The sequence below is a fragment of the Polyodon spathula genome, chromosome 5, assembly GCF_017654505.1.
Source record: "Polyodon spathula isolate WHYD16114869_AA chromosome 5, ASM1765450v1, whole genome shotgun sequence".
In the NCBI taxonomy this organism is placed as follows: domain Eukaryota; kingdom Metazoa; phylum Chordata; class Actinopteri; order Acipenseriformes; family Polyodontidae; genus Polyodon; species Polyodon spathula.
Window position 1 is genome coordinate 44,808,244 of NC_054538.1, and position 22,143 is coordinate 44,830,386.

Below are 22,143 nucleotides of genomic sequence, written 5' to 3' on the forward strand. Positions count from 1 at the left end.
CTCTATTAAGCCGTCCATTCAGAGAAGAGTGATGCAGTTACTGGGAGTGGCATTAACTGAGCTGGGATGTAGGAGATGTTGATGCTTGAAAGCTGTTCTATTTTAAATGTGAGCTTAAAAAAATACATTTACTTAACCATTTTACTTTAAAATGCGTGATGGTTTGTTAAGCAATGTAATAACCAGCAATCCGGACTCCTACTTAAACATTCAGAAACTATTGTTGTGGTTTCTGACACTGCCATCCCAATTGTTTGAACTGTCGGAGGAGGGGGTGGAGCTAGACAGCGACTTGGATAATGACCCCCTAATTTGGTGCGTACCAACAATTTCTGCTGGCACTCACATGAGAACCTAATGTTAAGTTATATGTACAAAATTAAATAATCAAACGCCAAGCACTCGCCAAATGTCAGCTATCAAGATTGTGTCTCGTTGCAGCCACTGGCCTTCGTCAGTGCAGTACAAACAAACAAATCATAAACTGGTGTATCTTAATTTTATAATTAAACCAACACTTTGTTTTATTTTCATGTAGGAAATTATCCTAAACTGTCCTAAGTTTTGCAGTCTTCAAGAGAAGCTGACTGTGACAGGGTTGACAGAGTGGTGACATCAGGCCAGAATGCAGGAAGAAAACAAACACAGAACTGCAGGGCAAAAAGAGGCTGCAGTGCCATTTATTTAAATAACAAAAAATGAATATATATTTAAACAAATTACTGTGCTCACACAGCAAAGTAAATATTCAAACAAAAACAAATCTCAAGCACAAACTGACTAGAGGTCAGGCTGGGCAATCACCTTCACAGATTGTATAGGTTTTGTTTAAATTTCTTTTTCTCCTCTCGCTCTCACGTACTCTCCTCTGTACACCCATAAAAATGAATTTGGAAAAACAAAAAACACCTGCAGTACCAGTTGCGGCCTGGGTCCAAGAAGCGCTGGTGATACCATATTTGGTGGAAGCACCTTTGGCAGCAATTACAGCCGCAAGTCTTTTTGGGTAAGTCTCTAACTTTGCACACCGGCTTGGTACAATTTGTGCCCATTTTTCTTGGCAGATTTGCTCAAGCTCTCTCAAGTTGCTTGGGGATTGTTTATGGACAGCAGTTTTCAAGTCTTTCCACAGATTCAAGTTAGGACTTTGACTGGGCCACTCAAGGATATTCGCTTTGTTATTCTTAAGCCTCTCCAATTTAGCTTTGGTCTTGTGCGTTGGATCATTGTCCTGCTGAAAGGTGAATTTTTGTTCCAGTTTTAAGTCTTTAGCAGACTGAAACAGGTTTTCCTCTAGTATTTGCCTGTACTTTGCTCCATCCATTTTTCCTTCAGTCCTAACAAGCTTTCCAGTCCCCATAGCATGTTACTGCCACCACCAGCATGCTTGACTGTAGGGATGGTGTTGACTGGAAGATGTGCTGTGTTGGGTCTGCACCAAACGTAACGCTTGGCATTTAGGCCAGAAAGTTCCAATTTGGTCTCGTCTGACCACAACACCTTTTGCCACATTTTTGCAGGATCACTCGGGTGCTTTGTTGCAAACCCCATGTGGGCGTTGAGATGGCTTATTTTTAGTAACGGCTTCCTTCTTGCCACCCTGCCACACAGGCTACTTTTGTGAAGTGTTCTGGATATTGTTGACTGATGCCATTTTCTCCCATCTCAGCCACTGAACTTAGCTCTCTCAAAGTTGTCGTTGGCCTCACAGTGGCATCCCTGTCCAGTTTCATCCTTGCCCGGCTGCTCAGTTTGGCGGGACGGCCTGATCTAGGCAGTGTCTGGGTGGTACAATGCTACTTCCATTGCTTGATGATTGAGTAGACTGTGCTCACAGGGATTTTCAGATACTTTGATATTTTTTGTACCCTTCTCCTGATCTGTGCTTTTCTGTCTTTCCTCCCCACCCCCTCCCTACCCAAAGTACTTCCCTCCAGTCACCCCCTGCTTTCAGTACTGACCTTGTCTAATTCCAGGCTTTGTGTGAGTGAGTCTTATTCCAATCTCCGTCCCTCTCCACCCTCACAGCTAACGACCTCTCTCAATATTTCACCACCAAAATCGGCACCATTCATCTCCACCTCCTGACTCTCCCCCTCGCCACCCTACTGCCCTTAACTCCTCTGTCACCACCTTCTACCACACCCTCCACCCAGTTGGTAAAGGCAGCGGTCCTGCCTCCAACTACATTGTTCCCCCATTGCTTCTGCCCTCCTCCACCTCACCAACTCGTTTAACATCTTACTTCTCCCCTCCCCGCTACCCACACATCAGGTAGTACCCTTGACCTTATCTTCGTCTCTGGTTGTAAGGCATCATCATCCATCATAACTTCCCCTCAACCTCCCTTTGACCATTTCTTCCTCTACTCCCTATCCTCTGCCGTAATCTCCATACCCTAGACACCACTTCCTCTTCTTCTTCACCCGGACTTAGCCTCTAACATCCTAGCTACTGTGCTATCCTCCTCTCTTAACTCCCTTGCACCCACACACCCTTACTGTCCCTCACTTAGGCCCCCCCAACCATCGCTTACCCCTGCCCTTAAAATGGACCGCTGTATCTTGTGCCATGATGAGCGACTCTAAGTCCTTCCAACCTCCAAGACTTTCACTCCTTTCTCTCTAAATTCCTTTCTGCTCTGGAACTAGCCAAGCACGACTATTTCCTAACCCTCATTACTGCTGTGGCCCCTCATCCCCTACGGCTCTTCTCAACACTTAACAAGCTACTCTCCGCCCCCCCGCCCCCCCCCTTATTCCAATCTCCGTCCCTCTCCACCCTCACAGCTAACAACCTCTCTCAATATTTCACCACCAAAATCGGCACCATTTGTCTCCACCTCCTGACTCTCCCCCAGATTAGCCCCCTCCCCCAGCTTTCTATTCCACCTCCACTTGTTCTTAACACTGTCTTTACTGACTTCCCCCCTACTTCCATACTTGAACTTTTCTCTGTCATCTCAAAGACCCACCCACCTCTTCTTCCCTCATACCCCCACTCCTCCCTCTAATTCTCCCTTACTTAGTCTCCCTCTTTAACCCTATGCTGCCTACGGGCAATGACCATGTTTCGTGATAAATATGAACACTTTGTGTTTAAGCACTTGTAGTTTTGGAACCTTAAATCAGACATTAAAACCCAATACACCTACAGAAAGGCATTAAGTAGATGTAATTTATTTTGTTGTTGGATGATTTTATTTTATTTTTTTTCTTTTGAGTTACACCTGACAATTATCGAAATATGAATTTTTTTTTTTTTTTTTAAATGGCCAATTTCAACCTCCTTCCAAGTACAGTAATCCCTCGCCAACCGTGGTTGGCAAAACCGCGGTTGGTAAATACTAGAGCTTATGGGAAATAGGGGGTTAGGTTCTTCACGGCCGCAGTTACACTTATCAAAGCCTATCTAAGTTGCATTTTCCTTCACTAAACGCAAATGAAAAACACAGTAACAAATACTATAACATACTGGGTAATGTAACATGTAAAAAGTAATACAATTATAATAAAAAAATAATGTTTTATTTAACTTGAATTCTTAGAGTTCAAGGCCAAGGTGTTGTTGACTAGTGACAATTAAATTAAGTTAACACTGAGCAACGAGACCGCATGCGCATACTACTATGACTAGTACACGAGACAAAGCTGGAGAAGATGCTGGCGAGATGGGAGCGCGCAAGAATACACAAGATGACGCAGAAGCAAATGCGGATGTGTCATGTTTCCGTGCAAAACCGCATATACACAAATCTATATGCCGCGGTTGGCAAATTGGTATACAAAAGGAATACAATGTATACATGAATTCCGCAACTGTCAAATACGCGGTTGGCGAGGGATTTACTGTATTATATAAAAAAAACTTAGACTATATTGTAGCTGCACAATTTTCCAAGGATTTCAAATCTGAAATCATTATTGAAATATCATGTTCAGTTGCAGAGCTAGATAAGGTTTTATAATGCATTGTATTTTACAAAAATCAACCTCCGAAATGGCAAATGTAAAATAAGTAATATTTTTAAAAATGCCCAATTTCAACCTTTTTCCAAGTATTGTAGAAAAAAAACCTAGAGTATATTGTAGCTTCATAATTTGTCAAGGATTTCAAATCTGCAATCAGAATTGAAATAATTCTATGCTATGCTATTGGGCTTTTCTAGTTAGAGCCTTAAAAACATGGACCAACATAGACTCAAAGGTTGCCTGGTGCAATTTGGGAGCAGTTATCGTTCACCCACATAGACTACAGGACTTATTTACTGGCATCCCCAAGAAAAATTAACATTTCAGATTTGGCCATATTGTTGCAAATTCATTAAAAACTTCGTACGATGTGGAAAAATTTTATAGGAGGTCCGTTTGGAGTAATAATCATTTACTGACAGGAGGTAAGCCTTTTATATACCCTGCCAGGTCAAATAGCGGTGTGCATAGTTTTAAAGATAATTTTTAACAGTGAAGGCCTTTGAACTTTCTAGGAATTCAAGGAAGACTTCTCTCTCTCAGGTTTCTCTTATTTTCTATATTTAAGACTAAGGTCTGCTTTACGTGCCTATGGGGTTCTAGGACTCAGATGTGTGTCCTCATCCTTTGATAGACAGAGTGGTGACAGACAGCTGTTCACGAGGGACAGTCTCAACTATCTATGGACACTTGCTAAAACAAGCATGTAATACTCTGCCAAATTTGGGAGCGTGAAATGGAAAAGCTGGTCTTTTCTCCTGATTGGGATGATGTATGGAACAATATGATTTTAGCTTCCAAGAACCCAGCTTACCAATTAATACACTTTGAACTTATCCATAAAGCATATGCTACTCCATGCATACTTTTTAAAATGAAAAGGTCCCCTAGTCCGCTCTGTGCAGTTTGTCAGACTGGTGCAGTGGGCACATACCTACACATGTTTTGGGAATGTCCAATTGTGGCTGCGTTCTGGGACAGTGTAGCTCAAACTATTACTGAGCTGACGGAGGTTCAGATCATAAAAAATCTGGTTGTATTTCTATTGAGTGATGACTTCTCCCTGGGCCTTTCTCTACACCAGAGCAGGATACTTCGGCAGGGTTAACTGCAGCCAAGAAATCAATTTTACGGCTTTGGATAGACCCTACTCCTCCTATGATTGCTACCTGGCTCTCGGACTTTAAAAGCATTGTTTTTTTTTTTTTTTTTTTTTTTTTTTTTTTTGGAATGCTCCACAGTCGGGATTAAGGCATTTCTGACAACTATACAGTCATGGGGTGCAACTGCTGCCGATTTGGCTACGCTGATGTTTAAATGACATGGGCTTTCTTTCCATTACCTTCATACTAGCTTCTGTTTTTGTTATGTAATTTTATTTTTAGATAACAATATTTTAGTAACTTTTTCTTATTTTATTATTATTTTAATGTGCAAGCATTGGCAATGTTGTATATAGTTTATTATTTTTTTGTTATGTTTTGTTTCTGTTATTAAAAAAACAATTGTTCACAAAAAAAAAATGATGCTGCCACCACCATGCTTCACAGTAGAGATGGTGTTCTTTGGGTGATGCGCTGTGTTGGGTTTGCGACAAACATAACGCTTTGCATTTAGGCCAAAAAGTTCGTTTAGTTTCATCAGACCACACAACTTTTTTGCCACATGGCTACAGAATCTCCTGAGGTTTTTTTTTTTTTTTTTTTTTTTTTTTTTTGCATGCATACTTCAAATGGGATTCAAGGTTGGCTTTCTTGAGTAATGGCTTCCTTCTTGCCACCCTACCATACAGGCCAGATTTGTGGAGTGCTTGGGGATATTGTTGTCACATGCACAGTTTGACCAGTCTTGGCCATAAAAGCCCGTAGCTCTTGCAAGGTTGCTGTTGGCCTCTTGGTAGCCTCTCTGAGCAGTCTCCTCCTTGCTGGGTCATCCAGTTTGGAGGGGTGGCCTGATCTAGGACAGAATTTAGGTCTTGGTGGTGCCATACACTTTCCACTTCTTTTAATAATCGTCTCCAAGGGATAATAGAGGCCTTTTGATATTTTTTTTTCTATACTCATCCCCTGATCTGTGCCATGTGTTGTCTTTTTGCAAAGTTACTACATGCTGAAAGAGTTAAAGGCTCTTCTGTCCACCTGCGTTGTGCTGTGTAAAAGACTAATCTGTGTAGTTTTGAGCTATGTGCTTACAGGTAATTGACCTAACAATTGCCACTTGTAGTTTTCTACATGGTTTTACACAACAAGCTCAACAATTAGCTTGTTTTCCCTCGACAAAACCATATTCCCTACTCTACTAATAGTGATCCAGTAAGTTGTCTCTGTCTTGCTGTAGCATCCCAGTGAGTTTTGTCCTTCTCTTTCACAGGTTATGACTTTGCTGCGGTGCTGGAGTGGTTTGCAGAGAGAGTTGACCGAATCATTCTCCTGTTCGATGCCCACAAGCTGGACATCTCAGACGAGTTCTCTGATGTGATCAAGGCGCTGAAGAACCACGAGGACAAGATCCGTGTGGTCCTGAACAAAGCTGACCAGATCGAGACCCAGCAACTGATGAGGGTCTATGGTGCCTTGATGTGGTCGCTGGGGAAGATTGTCAACACTCCCGAGGTGATCCGGGTTTACATCGGCTCCTTCTGGTCTCACCCGCTGCACATTCCTGACAACCGCAAGCTCTTTGAGGCAGAGGAGCAAGACCTGTTTAAGGATATTCAGAGTCTACCACGAAATGCTGCTTTGAGGAAGCTGAATGACCTGATCAAGAGGGCAAGGCTTGCCAAGGTGAATAAAAAAATAAAAAAAAAATGTTTTTAATCAATGACATTCGGTGGGAGCAACCTTATCCTTTATATCAACATTCCTTGTATTTGTTTGATTTGTTTTCATTCCTGTTTTATTTATTTGTTTTTGTTTTATCTGCAGTGACAGTGATGGAATGCAATCTAAAACCTAAAACAGATATGCCTTTTTAAGAAACAATGAATATATAAAATAACCTACAGTATTACTTACCATTATATTCTTACCATTCAGTTTCTATTTGTGTCTAATGTTAAACTATACAATATGAACGATTCCAATCATAATCTCATTAGATAATGACCATGGTCCACCAAGCAGCATTAACTTTGTGACACCAGGACACTATGTGATCATTGGTAATTCACGTATTTATTATTGTAAGGTCTAACAGCGTTAGTTACAGTACCCCCAGGGGGTCGGGGGGGTAGGGGGGGGGCACTACTCAGTTTATTTTAAATAAATTTAAGAAATGTTTTCTCTGATCCACAAATCTCGACACATTTTTGAAAGAGTTCAATGCAGCACTTGTCCCCAGTGATATACACATGTCTCTGTGCCAGCAGCTGCAGCAACAGGATGTCTGTACTTCTGGTTCATACTTGCATGTGAGCTTGCCTGCTGTTGCTGCGCTGCGGTAGAGCACAGATATAAAAATATACTATCAGAGCTTTCTTTTGTACATATTCTGCACAGAACCACATCCTGTAATGCCAGTCATCTATCTCGATGAAATAAAGCCTGTAGCCTTGTATTGAGAGCTCAGGTACAGCATATCTAATTAAACTCATAGGATTGGACCACCACGGCACTAATACAATGTGACAAGTTGGCAAGATGTTTAATGTTCCAGTAGGATATAAGATCATTCCTCAATGTTTACTATCTCTAATTCCTTCAGAGAAGTTGAGCCGGTTATTTTTTTGGGGGGTGTTGAAAAGCTTATTTTGTCAAGGTCAACCCATGAAGTCAATTGTGAAGTTTTCCGTAGTGTTTTACTTCGGTTGAGTAGGTGTTGAGTTTTTGATTTCCCCTTACTAAAGTAAAGATGTAATTCCGACATTGCAGCTGAAACTCTATGAGCTCACATGATCAGGACTGACATACTCTGCTTAGCTTGGCCAGAGCTGAAGTATTTTTAATTGCTTGGGTACCTAGTGATCCTTGCAAACCCGGTCAGACGAACCAGCGTAAGAGAGAAAAGAACCTCAACGGGCACAAGCCTGGAGTTAAATGGCCAATAGCTTGTGAGAAAACTGCGAGGGACACAGTAAACACGGATCTCTGTTTAACTTTGGAAAGGTTAAGTGGAACAGTTGAAAAGAAGCTGAATAAATTTGGGGACATCTACGCATATGGAAGCAAAAGGAAGGAAAAAGTATAAACTATTCCTGGAAAGTCTAGACTGCAGCAGGAGATTTAATGTTTAGAGAAAGGAGGCAGCTGAGGAAGCAATGGAGAAAAGCAGAACAAAGTCAGAAGGAAGGACTCAATCTGTTACAAAGGGTCATAAAAGATGAGCTTGCAGCATTGCGCAGAGCTGAGAGCCTACGGAAATGCTACAGAAAGGAGCATGCGAGAACTAACTTTTATAAAGATCCATTCATATTTGTAAAGAAGATATTCACCAGTGAGAAATGGCACACTAAAAGCTTTTAAGTTTGAGCTGGAGAGAGATTTGGAGGAAACGCATACAGATTCAAAAAGGCAGGAGCCTATGTCAATTCCTTAAGACATCCCACTTATCAATCCACCAGAATACTGAATGGAGGACTGTGCACCTAAGTGGAAAGAAGTAGAGCAAGCTGTGAAAAAAGCAAGGGCGTCATCATCTCTAGGGCCTAATGGAGTTCCGTACAGAGTGTACAAGAGTGCTTCAGGAGTTCTACGAATCCTGTGGAAATTGATGAAAGTGGCATGGGAAAAACAGGTTGTACCAAGAGCGTGGCGCCGAGCAGGTGGAGTCTTTATTCCAAAAGACAAGGATTCTACAAGCATCGGTCAGTTTCATCCCATTTCCCTATTAAACGTAGAAGGCAAGATTTTCTTCAGCATTATTGCTCAGAGATTGTCAACCTGCCTATTAAAGAACTGCTTTTTTGACACAGCGGGCATTCCAGGTTTCCCAGGATGCTTAGAACAATTCAGCATAATCTAGCAACAAATTCAGCTAAAAAGGAGAGGAAGGAGCTCCATGTGACATTCCTAGATTTGGCTAATGCATATGGTTCAGTGCCACATGAACTTCTTTGGGCAGCATTTGATTTTTTCAGCATACCGATGACAATAACAAATTTAGTGAAAGCCTACGCTGGAGATTTGTAATTTAGTTTTTCAACTTCAGAATTTGACACTACATGGCAATGCCTAGAAGTTGGAATAATGGCAGGATGTACAATTTCTCCACTGGCATCAAAATGGGTACTGGGAGGAGAGCGCTTGGCTTCTGGAATGCGATTACCACCAATTTGAGCATACATGGATGACATGACGACAATGACTGCAACAGTAGCCTGCACTAATCGGTTATTGGGCAAATTAACCAATAACATTGAATGGGCACGAATGCAATTCAAGCCCACTAAATCAAGGAGTATCTATAATTAAAGGTAAAGTAGTAGATAAAAGGTTCTACATTAATGGTGAGGCAATATCAACAGTGTCTGAGAACCAGTGAAAAGTCTAAGGAGATGGTACTACAGGGATCTAAAGGATACAGTTCGTGTGGGAGTAGTTAGACAACAAGCAGTGAAGAGCATAGACAGCAGCGCTTTACCGGGCAAACAAACTCTGGTGCTTTCAGTTTGGGTCTACTGCCAAGACTGCTGTGGCCACTGACTCTGTATGAGGTTTCCTTGACAACAGTTCAGAAGATGGAAGATTTAATCAGTTCATACGTCTGGAAATGGATGGGAGTTCCACGCTGCCTCTTTAGAGTGGGACTTTATGGTAAAGGAATACTGCAGCTACCAGTCTCTGCTCTAACTGAGGCGTTTAAGTGCACCAAAGTCCGACTGGAAATGACATTAGTAGATTCACACGACAAATGCGTAAGGGAGGCAACACCTGTGTTGAAAATTGGAAGAAAATGGGCGGCAAAGAAAGCTGTGGAAGACGCTTAGGCTGCCCTTCAAATCGATGATATTATGGGGCAAGTTCAGCATGGAAGAGGGGGTCTTGGTCTCAGTTCAGCTCCTCCTACATGGCACAAGGCAACTCCAACTCAACGGAGGAAGCTGGTAGTCATCGAGGTGCAAAAGCAGGAAGAGAGCATCAGGTGTGAAAAGGCAGTTTCCCAGGCCAAGCAGGGAGAATGGATGAGATGGGAGTGTGTGGAACAACGCAAGATTGGCTGGCATTGCGGCCCTTCATGTACCACGTAGTACACCGTGCAGGGAAAGACCATCAAAATGCTGATTATTTTTCCCGGGAGGGGGAGGGAGGGAGGGGGGTAATGGGAAAGGTAGGTTCAGCTGAGTGTTCTTTCGGCTCCACTCTGAGCGGTGAGATATGTGACAGAAAGGCAATGATTCTTGGCCTGACACTTCATTCCTAGGGTTAAAAGGAAGTCGGTCATTTGGAAAAGGGGCAGAGCTTCGGTACATTAACTCATCAACCAGGAAGGGAAATGATGTGGCAGCCGCGGATTGGAGGAGCGGCTGCAATTGTTTACCAAGGGGTCATGAGTGACGGTATAAGTAGGGGACAAAGCAACATAATCTGTTCCTTCATTTATAGTTCAAAGCGTTGAACCCGGAAGGACCCATATTGTTGTATTGTGATTGTTTTGTTTGTTTGTCTAATTTATTACTCGTTTATTAGATGGCTAAACACATTCCAGAGCTGTCGCCAGAGGCCAGCACGTACCCGGAACGTTACTGCCCCAGAGCACGATAAATTGTATATTCACCACGAGCACTACCGCACTCACTGAGGACTGGTGATTGTGTGTGTGTGTGTGTGTGTGTGTGTCTATGTGAGTTATAGTTATTGTTTACTTTATTTGGGGCTGCCTCGTGCATTAATTATACAGAGCAGTACACATTATTGTGTACTGCCTGTATTTCATTTATAATTTCTGTTGGTCAGTTTTGACCCTTGGATTACATTTAAAAACCCATCACTTCATCAGAACTGTGTTTGTTGTTTGGAGCACTGCATCACCTTTACACCTGCGCACTTTGCCACAGGGACATAGGTTGTGTCCGGCATATCCGACTGTGTGGCATAAGTGTCTGTATTAGCAAGGGACTACTGTACTGTGGAAATTGGAGGTCTTATTAGGAAAATAACATCAATTTGACAGATGAAGGTAGCATAGTCCCAACAGGCTGTTGGCCTTTATGATCCACGAGTACAGTTATAATGGAACTAAGTAGCTGCTAGATGCTTCGCTTTTAGAGAGAAAAATTTTTTTTGTGACATTTCTGCATACTCGTTTGGACAGGCATTTGCGTACATAGTCTTAACAAGGCTTCGCAGAACTGTACATTTTATTTGTTATCCCTTACTGCTTATTACTGATTTATTACATTTCACAGCTTTTGAAACACTTTATTGTTACGGTACCTTGTATCTATTGTTGATGGCTGACTAAAAAGGGAATTATTTTACTGAAAAGCTTTACACACAAATTACTGTATATTCAGCCAATTCAAGAGCAGTATAAACGAAAAGTTTTGTTTTTATGGATCTCATTCATAATTTACAAACATTCTGACATCAGATGGTCTCCAGTAAGTGAAAAACTATAAACAACTTTTTTTGGTCTTATTATTATTAATAATAATAATTAGCAATTTGGCTGACACTTTTTTCGAGAGAGATGTACAGAGACTAAGGGGTGAACTGTGAATCAACAACTGCTGTAGAGTCACTTACAATAGGACCTTGGTTGTACGTCTCAGCCGAAGGATGAAAAAGATAATTACATGTTTCCACCCTGTTACAAACCGGGAACCTTGTCCGTGTTAAGCCACTTGATAACCACTGTACTATGAAAATGTTAATTCTCCCTGAATGTTTATAGGATAATGTATGGCCTGCCATAGGCATGCGTTTTGTTGACATAAAAAAAAAAAACATGACGCATGAAAGTTTACCTAATATAACAAATGTTACATTTCAGCAAATTGTGTATGTGCTCATAGATACTTGCCTACCGTGGGACAGAATAATTTATACTTTGTTACAAGTACCCAGGGGCCACAGTCACCTACATCCTGAGTACAGCAGGATAGTGCTGAATTGACAGTCATGAAAAACCAATACATAGTTGTAAAATACATTTGCCAGGGATTCTTGCTCTGTCTTAATTTTGTTTAAATTATTTTTGCAGGTGCATGCCTACATTATTAGCTCGCTGAAGAAAGAGATGCCTGCTGTCTTTGGAAAAGAACATAAGAAAAAAGAACTAATTGGCAGTTTAGGGGAGATCTACAGCAAGATTGAGAAGGAACATCAGATCTCTCCAGGGGACTTCCCCAACCTAAAGAAAATGCAGGTGAGACATGGGTTTGGAGAAAATATTTCCAGAATTGCTTCAAAATGATTGTCTCAACACCCCCAAACCACAGTTTATGTTTACAGGGGCTTGAATTAAATCAAAATAATGGCAGTGCCATAGCCTTCACAAAGTGCTGTCATTTAATTCAGACCCAGCTATGATAATTCGATTTTGTTAAGGGTCTCCTGATGATTAAAAATTAAATTTGTACTGTGAACTTCTTATTAATAGGGGTGTTCTCTGTATTACGGTATCTATTTTTCCATTATTTTCACACAAGTGACATTCAGATTACACTGTGCTGTGGGGGTGTTTTTGTTCACAACAAAGTAAATGTCTAGTTTGTTGTTTTTTTTTTTTATCTGTGCTTTGGGGAAAAAGGGTAAGCTAGTAATTTTTACATTTAACATTTTAAAAGGCTTGTTATTAGATACACTGATCACAAAGACTTACAAAAAAGGCATTATCAAATGGCATAACAGGAAAAGTAAAGGGCCACTTTAAAATCCTGTTGCAATGTTGTTTAGCAGGAGTTATTGAGTGTTAACACTACACACACACACACACACACACACACACACACACACAAAATTCTCCCTTTTACTTGAAATCCAATGGAAACTAGGGTAATGAAAGGAGCACTGCAACTCAAAAGCTGATATCCTTCCAAATGACATGCTACTGCTGTTGTTAATCATTATTTATTGTAATGTTATAGTTCATGCTACATAAAATGACATTAAATAATACATAAATAGGAAATCCTGACACATGTGTGCTGTGTGTCTTCTCTTAGGAGCTATTACAGTCTCATGATTTGAATAAGTTCCAACCCCTAAAGTCCAAGCTGCTGGACACGGTGGACGACATGCTGGCTCACGATATCGCCCAACTCATGGTGCTGGTGCAGCAGGAGGAGATGCAGAGACCCAACCAAGTGGTGAAGGGCGGCGCCTTTGAGGGCACCATGAACGGCCCCTTCGGCCATGGTTATGGGGAAGGAGCAGGCGAAGGCATCGACGAAATTGAGTGGGTGGTGGCCCGAGACAAGCCCATGTATGATGAGATCTTCTACACCCTGTCGCCCATCAACGGGAAGGTGACAGGAGCCAACGCCAAGAAGGAGATGGTGAAGTCCAAACTGCCCAACACTGTACTAGGCAAGATCTGGAAGCTGGCAGACATTGACAAAGATGGCATGCTGGATGATGAGGAATTTGCTCTGGCTAACCATCTTATCAAGGTTAAGTTGGAAGGTCATGAGCTGCCAAGTGATATTCCTTCCCATCTTATTCCCCCTTCTAAGAGGAAAATCACTGAATAAAAGGAGGAGGGGCAACAGGAAACATGTGAAGGAAAGAAGTAGTACTCCTTATTGAAGGTCATTTTGAGCTTTCATAAAATGATTGGTGGTGAACAAAAAGGCTATTGAGCTTTTGTGTTAAACCTCTTAAACATGCTTCTTAGTATGTGATATAAAGAAAGCAAACAAGAAGTGCAGAAGTCTTTGAGTTGCTGAAGGAAACTGATTGCAGTCTTAGCATTTATACTTGTAGAATTGATGGTAAGTACATGATTCATACTATTAAAAATAATAATAAAATTGTCTTCTTCAGGGACCCAGGGCATGTATTACCATAAACATAATATTTAAAAAAAATATTCTTTCTTGTACAGATATATAGAATACTGCATGGGGTAGTGTGTGGGATGACAATTGAATGCACACCCGAGGGGTGAGTGGCTACTTAAACCCGGAGGGTGAAGCCAGAGGGGTTTATCCAAGCATCCCAACCCGAGGGTGGGCATTCAATTCTCATATCGCACACTAACGCATGCAGTATTTTTTTATTGTCTCTGCTGAGCAATTTTTTTTCTGCCAGTGTTCTAAAGTTCAGTGTTACTTGTTGTGGGGGACTCACTCCATTTAGTTTGTGAGTTACTAGACAGAAAGTGAACTGCATAAATAGTTTTATTTAAAATAGTAGCAACTTTGATAACTTTCACACAGTTTAAATTAAGGTTTGCATTATGTGAGACAGTGCAGAGAAAACCGCAATTGCAGTGATCTGTGCTAGGAGTTATAACGTGACCTGTAACCAAAGTGAACAGTTTAAACATGTAACTTTTTTTTTTTTTTTAAAAAGCAAGCTTCCTGTGGTTTTTCAGGTGGATTATTCTTCTCTGTGTGGAGTGTCAGTTATGTGTTTTATTTTTTATTGCGGTCAGGTTTTTGTGGCAATTATTTTATTTTATTTTTATTTTTTTTTGAGAAGGCTAAAAACTTGTTAGGGAGCGTGTTAAAATTACGCACTTCAACATTTTTGCAATTTTTATGTTCAGTAGCTTGTTCCAAGAGTGTTTGTGTTTGCTAACCTTTTTGTAATAAGTGGTTTACAGTGACTCCCCCGTAGAAAGTGCAACTTCACGTACTGTACTGTGATTCTGTGTACAATATGTAGATTTATAGAGTAGCTCTAATCAATACAGTTGGCGCCACGTAATCGGGATACTGCTAATCAGGATTTCTGCTTAAATGGGATACAACTGTGGGAGACAGTTCTTCCCAATGCTATTTATGTCTTTTTAATTGGGAAGTCACTTTGTTTAATGGGGATACAGTATTTTAAAATTGTGAAAGGAGATGGCTTTTTGGAGTAAGACAGGTTTGCACAGTGCAGTGAGTATGTGATTACCCTGTGATTTGCTTAAACCATGTTGAACTCTTGAAGGAGCTGGAGTGTCTGTCCTGTGGTTTCTCAGGCTGCAGTTGCAAAGAAAGTAGTGTCAGCATCGCAGATGCCTCGCCTTGTGATAAAGATGCAATGCCATTCTTTTTCATTTCATGTAGAATTTTTTTTTTTAATAATTTTGTTTACAAATAAAAACGATTGACTCATTTTAAATGATGTATTTCACATTTAATCATTATGTGATGTGATTGTATTATTTATTTTCATTTAGATACAAAAAAGTGCGGCTTTTTTGTGACTAAGATCGGCTCAAATGCCTTTTTAATTGGGACAGCGGCTTATTCAGGATATTTTTACATCTCTCCGTGTCCCAAAAATGACAGTATGGTCTTGCATGTGAACTCCCTCGTGCACTTATTTACTGCTATCGCATTATGTATTCTTTCTTGGTGCTTTTAACTTAAAATATTCAAGACTTAAATATAGTGTAGTTACGTCACACAGTTCTCGCCATCTAGAATACATTGTGGGTGAGTATTGGAAACATTTCTTCTACAGTATTGAGGTACATTAAAATCTGGTAATACAATTGTCTTCCGTTGTTTTATTTAGTAGTTTAATTGTATTTGTTAAGTAAGAATTGTCTAGGAATGGATTTCAAAAGTGCTTGACTCAGATTTCAAACAGATGAAACTGTCTTTCATTGTGATCAAATCTCTTTATGGGTACTTTAGCCTTCTCGAAACTGTAGTGAATGAAATGTTCCACTTTGACAAAGCACAGCAATCTTGTATTATTTAAATAAGGAAATAACTAACAAAGGAGTTCAGAGTTGTTGATTTCAAAGCTAAATGTATTCTACAGCAGAGTCAACACCCAAGCAAATGTATTGTGTACCAAGTTACTATCAGTCACATGCATTCAGTTGAAATGGCTGATAAAATGGACAATTACCTTGACCATGTTCTAGTTTTTTTAATCTGATTGCTCAAAAAGTACTACCCCAATCTAGTCTGTGCAGCCTCTGTGAAATAGCTATTTTATTGTAGCACATAGTTTAAAAAATACCGTTATTGTAAACCGTGCTAACGGCTTACAGTAAATTGATACAGCTCATTCTAAAGTGAATATGATATGTGCTTTTTTTTAAATATATATATCCTTTAAAAAACAAGAAAATATCATATTTATAAATTTCTATATATATATATATGTGTGTGTGTGTGTGTGTGTGTGTGTGTGTGTGTATATGTATATATATATATATATATATTAATATATTATATACATATATATAGATATATATATATATATATATCTATATATATATATAAGATATATATACTAAACTCCGGATATCCATCCAGTCAAATGAGCCTGCCCAGATTTATATCTGATGTGTCTTTAGAAATGTATAGGAAAAATAGGCAAACTATTACTGTCTGTATACAGTGCCCTATTTAAGTATGTATTACCATATGCTTTCGTTAAAGGTCAATAACCCAGCTTTAAAGGCTCTCTGAATTTGAGGCTATATTAGATGCAGTAGAGGAATAAAGAAAATGATACCCATGTTGCAAAGTGTTGCATTGTAAAAATGTCACATTTAGAATATCATAATACAAATAAGAGCAGATATGAAAGTACAATAAAATCAATTCAAGTAAGCAAAATAAAGTATACAATGACTTTTAAGAGTGAATTTGACGAAGTTAAACCTTACAGTAACTATTTGCTTAAATGAGTACATTTATTTGTCCAAAGTAGTGTTTTACTTTACAGCTAAAATCTACAGAACTAGTTATTTAAGGAATAAAATGAAATCCAAAATGTATGCCTTCTCAGTATTATTCTTGAAAGCCAAAGCTGTAGTTTTATTTGGTAAATTAATTGGCTTTGTATCAGATTTTCTGTACAAGTTCTCCTGTCTTATTTTATATAATATGTGGCACTAGATTATTCTGATAAGGAACTAGATACTTTTTCTTGTTACTTCTCTCTGCACATTTTGTTATTAAGCATTTTAGAATATATTTATTTAAACCTGTTCATTACTAACGTTGGTCTATGAGAAGTAAGGCTAGTTCTCATACATTGAAACCATATGCATACACTGTGCTTCCAAGAATTATGAGAACATATTGAAAATACTCTGTGAGGGGAAATAAAAATAGGTTATTTTACATGTAGACATTACTAGCAAATAGATTGTGTACTAGTGTTGTATATAACATTGTTCTGTATGTTAACCTGGTTGTTGCGAATGTGCTTACAACAAACTGTAAAAGCTGAAGCATTTGTGTTACCTGTATATTTCAGAGTCTGTGAAAAATGTTAATAAAGCATTCCTCATGGGCAAACGCTCAGCTTCTTTAAAAATGAATACAACATATTAACGATTGTTTTCCTAATTTGTTTGTTTCACCACACACTTGGTTACAGTGTTCTACAGTGCTTCTGTAAATTTAAATGTGTTCACTGTGACGGCTGGCAATGCACCCAGTTTCTTTGCAGAAATGCCTTTGGGAGGAATGAGGGTTATAATGCATCTTTTGCACAATTAAACTAAATCTTTCTTACTTCTGTGCCCTTTATGGAAGTACTATATGTATCTTCATTGACATATAAAGGCCTAACCACTGAGGGAACCATCATGGTATCTGTTTAATTTACAAAATCAATACCTCCTGGTACACCAATATATTTTTATTTGATTTGACCATTGTTTTCAATATAGCTCACCATTAACATACATTAAGGAGACAATTATGTAATATGAGCTAGGGAAGATGGGTAATTCCTTACAAGAATGTGGTTTTCAACAAGGAACGGTAGATGTACAGGTGCTCCAGAAGATATTATCCTCTGTGGAGGAAGAATCTGGGGATTTTTAGTAATAGTCAGTATTGGTATCCCCTAGTATGATTCTTGATTTATCTGAATCTAATCCATTGTGACCTTTTGCATTGCCTTCAGTGAGAGGAAGCTCTCGTGTATTTTGCCACCAGAGATTGTCCCTCATACTTCATAAGCACTAAATTCACTTCTATTATTTATTTATTTTTTCATTGAGGATCTGCTGCCTTGTTTTGTAGCCACAAGGCAGTAGAAACCTTCCACTTTGTTGCTTTGTATGTGGAATAGTCTAATGTAGAATAGTTGACACATCTGTACATGAATACAGTAGATTGATTGTAAGTGCTAGTTAATTGGTTTGTTTTACTGTCTGGTTAGGTTTAAGAATGTGAACAATTGGAACTATTGTATTCCTTTGAATTTAAAGAGCCTATGACACGGAATTTGACTTCTACCAAAAACATAAAAAATAATATCAACAGGTCTCACTTGAACATATGATCACATTAATTTTACCAAATTATGTTTAATCATGCTACAATTAATCAAATAATACCCAGAAATACACACAGAGGGTTCTCACAGAGGGAGATACCCGCAAGCTACTTGCATCTGCCTGTATGGCTTACGGTGATAGGGAGAGCAGCCTAATTTTATCAGTTTCAGACACCTCTTATGAATGTGAATCATGTAGTGATGGATCTGACGTAGAGAGAGAAAATGGATTGTCTCCCGTATCAATTCAAGCTGTATGCCTCTGAAGGGTCAAACTCAGAGAGAGACTCTGACGACACCAACGCAGATTGAGCGGAGGGAGATGGTCCGCAGAGAATCAGCGTCTTGGCAATACGGTGTAGTGTGCAAGGTATATTTGTATTTGGACTAGTTTAAATTGTAATAATAAAATAACTTGTTTTGAATTCGTCATGTAGAACCCAGCGTCTATCGGATTAATCAGACTTGACCTGTCCAGTGAATACAAAGGAACAATTTTATTAGAAATAAAACTAAATAAAGGAAAAATGTGCAGCAACTATACTAAAATTCAGAAAGGAAGAATTTACTAACTGTACAGAAAAGGAAGTTTAAACAACAACACCTCACTCACTCTGGTTGACCAGCAATCCAACGCAATCTATGGGAGATTCCCTTAAGGTGGTACTAACGGGTACTGTTAGTAACAGAAATATTTACTTTCGTTAATATTTGATAATCAAAGCATCGTTAAATCAGTCTCTCTCTCTCTCTCTCTCTCTCTCTCTCTCTCTCTCTCTCTCTCTCTCTCTCTCTCTCTCTATATATATATATATATAGTTTTGGTTCAGAAGGCAATTCTCTTGCGAGATAAAGAATATACAAAGATGACACAATAATAATTGCCTAATGCCACCCACACCAATTTGTATAAATCACATACAAACAAACACTATAGTGCTCATTAACTCAAAGCATGAATTGAAAGCAATAATACTTTTCTTACATTACACTTAAAACATTCATTTTACTTTAAGGTCTGCTTATTCTCAAATTTAAAACAATACTCATTGAATACTTAATGGACATGTGCTGTCTCAGCCAGCTGATCCATGTCTTCAACAAGAGAGACGTTCAAAGTTTCTCCTGCTGGCAAGGACAGGGCCAGGTTCCGGGGTCTGCCTTCCTCGCATTTCGTCTCCACTCAAGGGTATGAAAGAAATGTCTTTGCAAAGAACAAAAGTCATTAACAATTTAGGTATTCCACTGAAAAATCAATTCCTCCACCAATATGTGCACTCTTCGTCCGTTTACGTCTGGGATATTCCACCGCAAACTCTGGCACTGCTAGCTCAATAAATTGAATATACTTCAATTTATGTTGACTTGAAGTGTTCATCTAACTCTTTCTCCGATGATCAATTGGGGCTAAGTTAGAGATTTGATTACAAGTACTTTTAGGATTTTTGACGTCTTATGCAGCGAACTCCCACACCAAGGCAAACACTAGAATAGTTATCTCATATTAGAGTGTTTGAAAATGGTATCTCTGTTCCAGCAGGTCACAGTTCAAAGACTAGTTTGTGAATCAGAACCTTGGATTTTGTGTCAGGAGCCCTGTTTGAGTGTCACAATCATGCTTTAGTAATCTTCTCTCTCCCCCTGTGATTGGATAGTTTGGTTATTTTGTGTGGTGCCTGAGTCCACGTGTAGTGTTTTTCATTGGTTATTCTCATTCCATTGCGGCCCGTTGTTCTCCATTGGTCCGCTATTGCGCCCCCTGTCGGCTGGATTTATGTGATGGGCCGGTTCCTGTCTTAGGTGTCAAAGCACCCAGAACTGTCTGACTTGCTGCGCTGAAAGAGTCATTCTGCAATCGTGAAGATAAGCCATTTGTTCAGCAGTTAGTTTATGACTCTTTTAAAAGCAGTGTTTGTCAATGGAGGAGTTTTTTGACCAGAAACCAAAAGACATGTTTTGTTTTGTTTTGCGCAATTCTGTCATGGGTAACATTTTCATTTAATGTTGCGATTGGGTCGTAATGTGGAATTTTACAAACTGCTACAAATGTAATACGTACCGGATTTAAAAGAATGTACTGTACAGTCCACGTGTCTACAGTCCTCTCGTTTGGTAAGTGATATTTTCTGAATCATTTTCTGAAAATAGAACTGTAACTGTTGCATCTACCTGTTAAGTATTTTAAAATAAAGAAAATTCATCAAGACAGTGCAAGCGTTACACTTTGCAGCTTTGTGTTTATTAACTTCATTCACTTGCCACCCACTGGTCTCTATAGGTAAGCACACTACAGATTGAACCTCGCAAAACAAAGAAAAAGAAAATATATAGTCCCCCCCCCTCTGTTTCGCTGTTTATTATTACATGTGCCCACACTTAACCCCGCAGTTCAATGTCGTCCTGACATTAGGCAATTCCTAGGCTCACCTTCAAGACCAACACAGAACCCCATTACATTCAGAACTATTCATTCAACATGAACTTTAATAGACCTATACCACAAATATTTTGCCCCCTGTGCTCCTGATCCCATCAGTAGCCATTTCGAGCCTGGCAGGTTGATCAAGCCTCCCAGTTCCCCCTTGGAATTCCAACCTTGGCCACCTTAGTAATAATATACCATTGGAAACACCAGCATCAGGACCAGTAATGGTCAAAACATTTTAAGCAATACAATGATTAACATAACACCAATACAGAACAGAACAATAATAAAACTTTTTTTTTTTTTCATTAAGTCTGTTTTGACAGTATTAACCATTGTCCCTTTGTTGTATTTTCTCTCTACAACATATTCACTGCTGGTAAGCTCCACAAAGGTTGACAATTTACCATCCAGGGAGGTGGATGATATCCAAACACAGGATAGGGTATATGAGATGTACACACATTACTGATACCAGGACCCACATTTTGATAAGTTGGACGCCCTAAATTGTCATAAGTAAGGATTTGGGGCACTCTTCTAACCTGTGCTGGCCTAGATTCTGATACATTTCCAGCATTTTCTTGTACATGTGTTTCTGTATTCTCTGGAATATCAGGCTCTGTTGGTTCACTGTCACTGCTGTTATCTGAGACAACAGGATCCACTACCTCAGTTGCACCATTTGGACCATGCAGTATCTCATTCACTGGTATCGAATTTTGAGAATTCTCATCACCCTGCTGATCAGAATTACCCCTATGTTCAGCTGGCTGGAATACACAGAATTCAGATTTACGGTCTGAACTATCACTACTTTCATCACTCAATATTTGAGTGGTGTGATGTCTTTTGCTTCGTCTTACTTTTTGCTTTCTGTTTATGCTACCTGTTTTTTTTAGTTTCTACTGGGAAGCAATCACAGGGTAACAAGCAGTTACAATCCAGAATTCTAGACCTCCTAGTCCCATCCTCAGGTGAGACCCCATAAACAGGGCTATTTGTGCCTTTCCTTTGGATAACTATGTAAATCATATCTTCCCAGTAAGACCTTAATTTTCCAGGCCCCCCTCCGTTAGATTTTTAACAAGAACTCTGTCACCAATTTGTATTTCGGCTGCATTTGCTCGACAGTCATAGTACTTTTTTCCCCTTCTAGCAGCATCAGCAGCATTCCTTTTTACAATGTTGTAAGCATCCTTCATTTTTTGTCACTTTTTCACATATTCTGTATAGTTCACAGCCCCCTTTTCACCATGTAAATCAAAAACCAAGTCAATGGGCAATCATGGTGATCTGCCATATAGTAAATGGAACGGGGAGTATTCCGTCACGCCACAAGTAGTACAATTATAAACGTTTACAACTTTGTTTAAATGATCTTTCCAGTTAGCCT

The 22,143-nt window shown here is 39.4% G+C and overlaps 1 protein-coding gene across 2 annotated transcripts in view; it reads left to right on the plus strand.

Annotated features, from left to right (window-relative positions):
* LOC121315986 (EH domain-containing protein 3-like) overlaps window positions 1-16,110 on the plus strand; it is a 42,340-nt gene extending 26,230 nt beyond the window's left edge. For both annotated transcript variants that reach the window (XM_041250642.1, XM_041250643.1), the window contains 3 exons: window positions 6,342-6,754; window positions 12,111-12,275; window positions 13,075-16,110. In XM_041250642.1, coding sequence (XP_041106576.1) covers window positions 6,342-6,754; window positions 12,111-12,275; window positions 13,075-13,602 — 1,106 coding nt within the window. In that variant the 3' untranslated portion in view covers window positions 13,603-16,110. The remainder of the gene's footprint in view (window positions 1-6,341; window positions 6,755-12,110; window positions 12,276-13,074) is intronic.
* The last annotated feature ends 6,033 nt before the right edge of the window (window positions 16,111-22,143 follow it).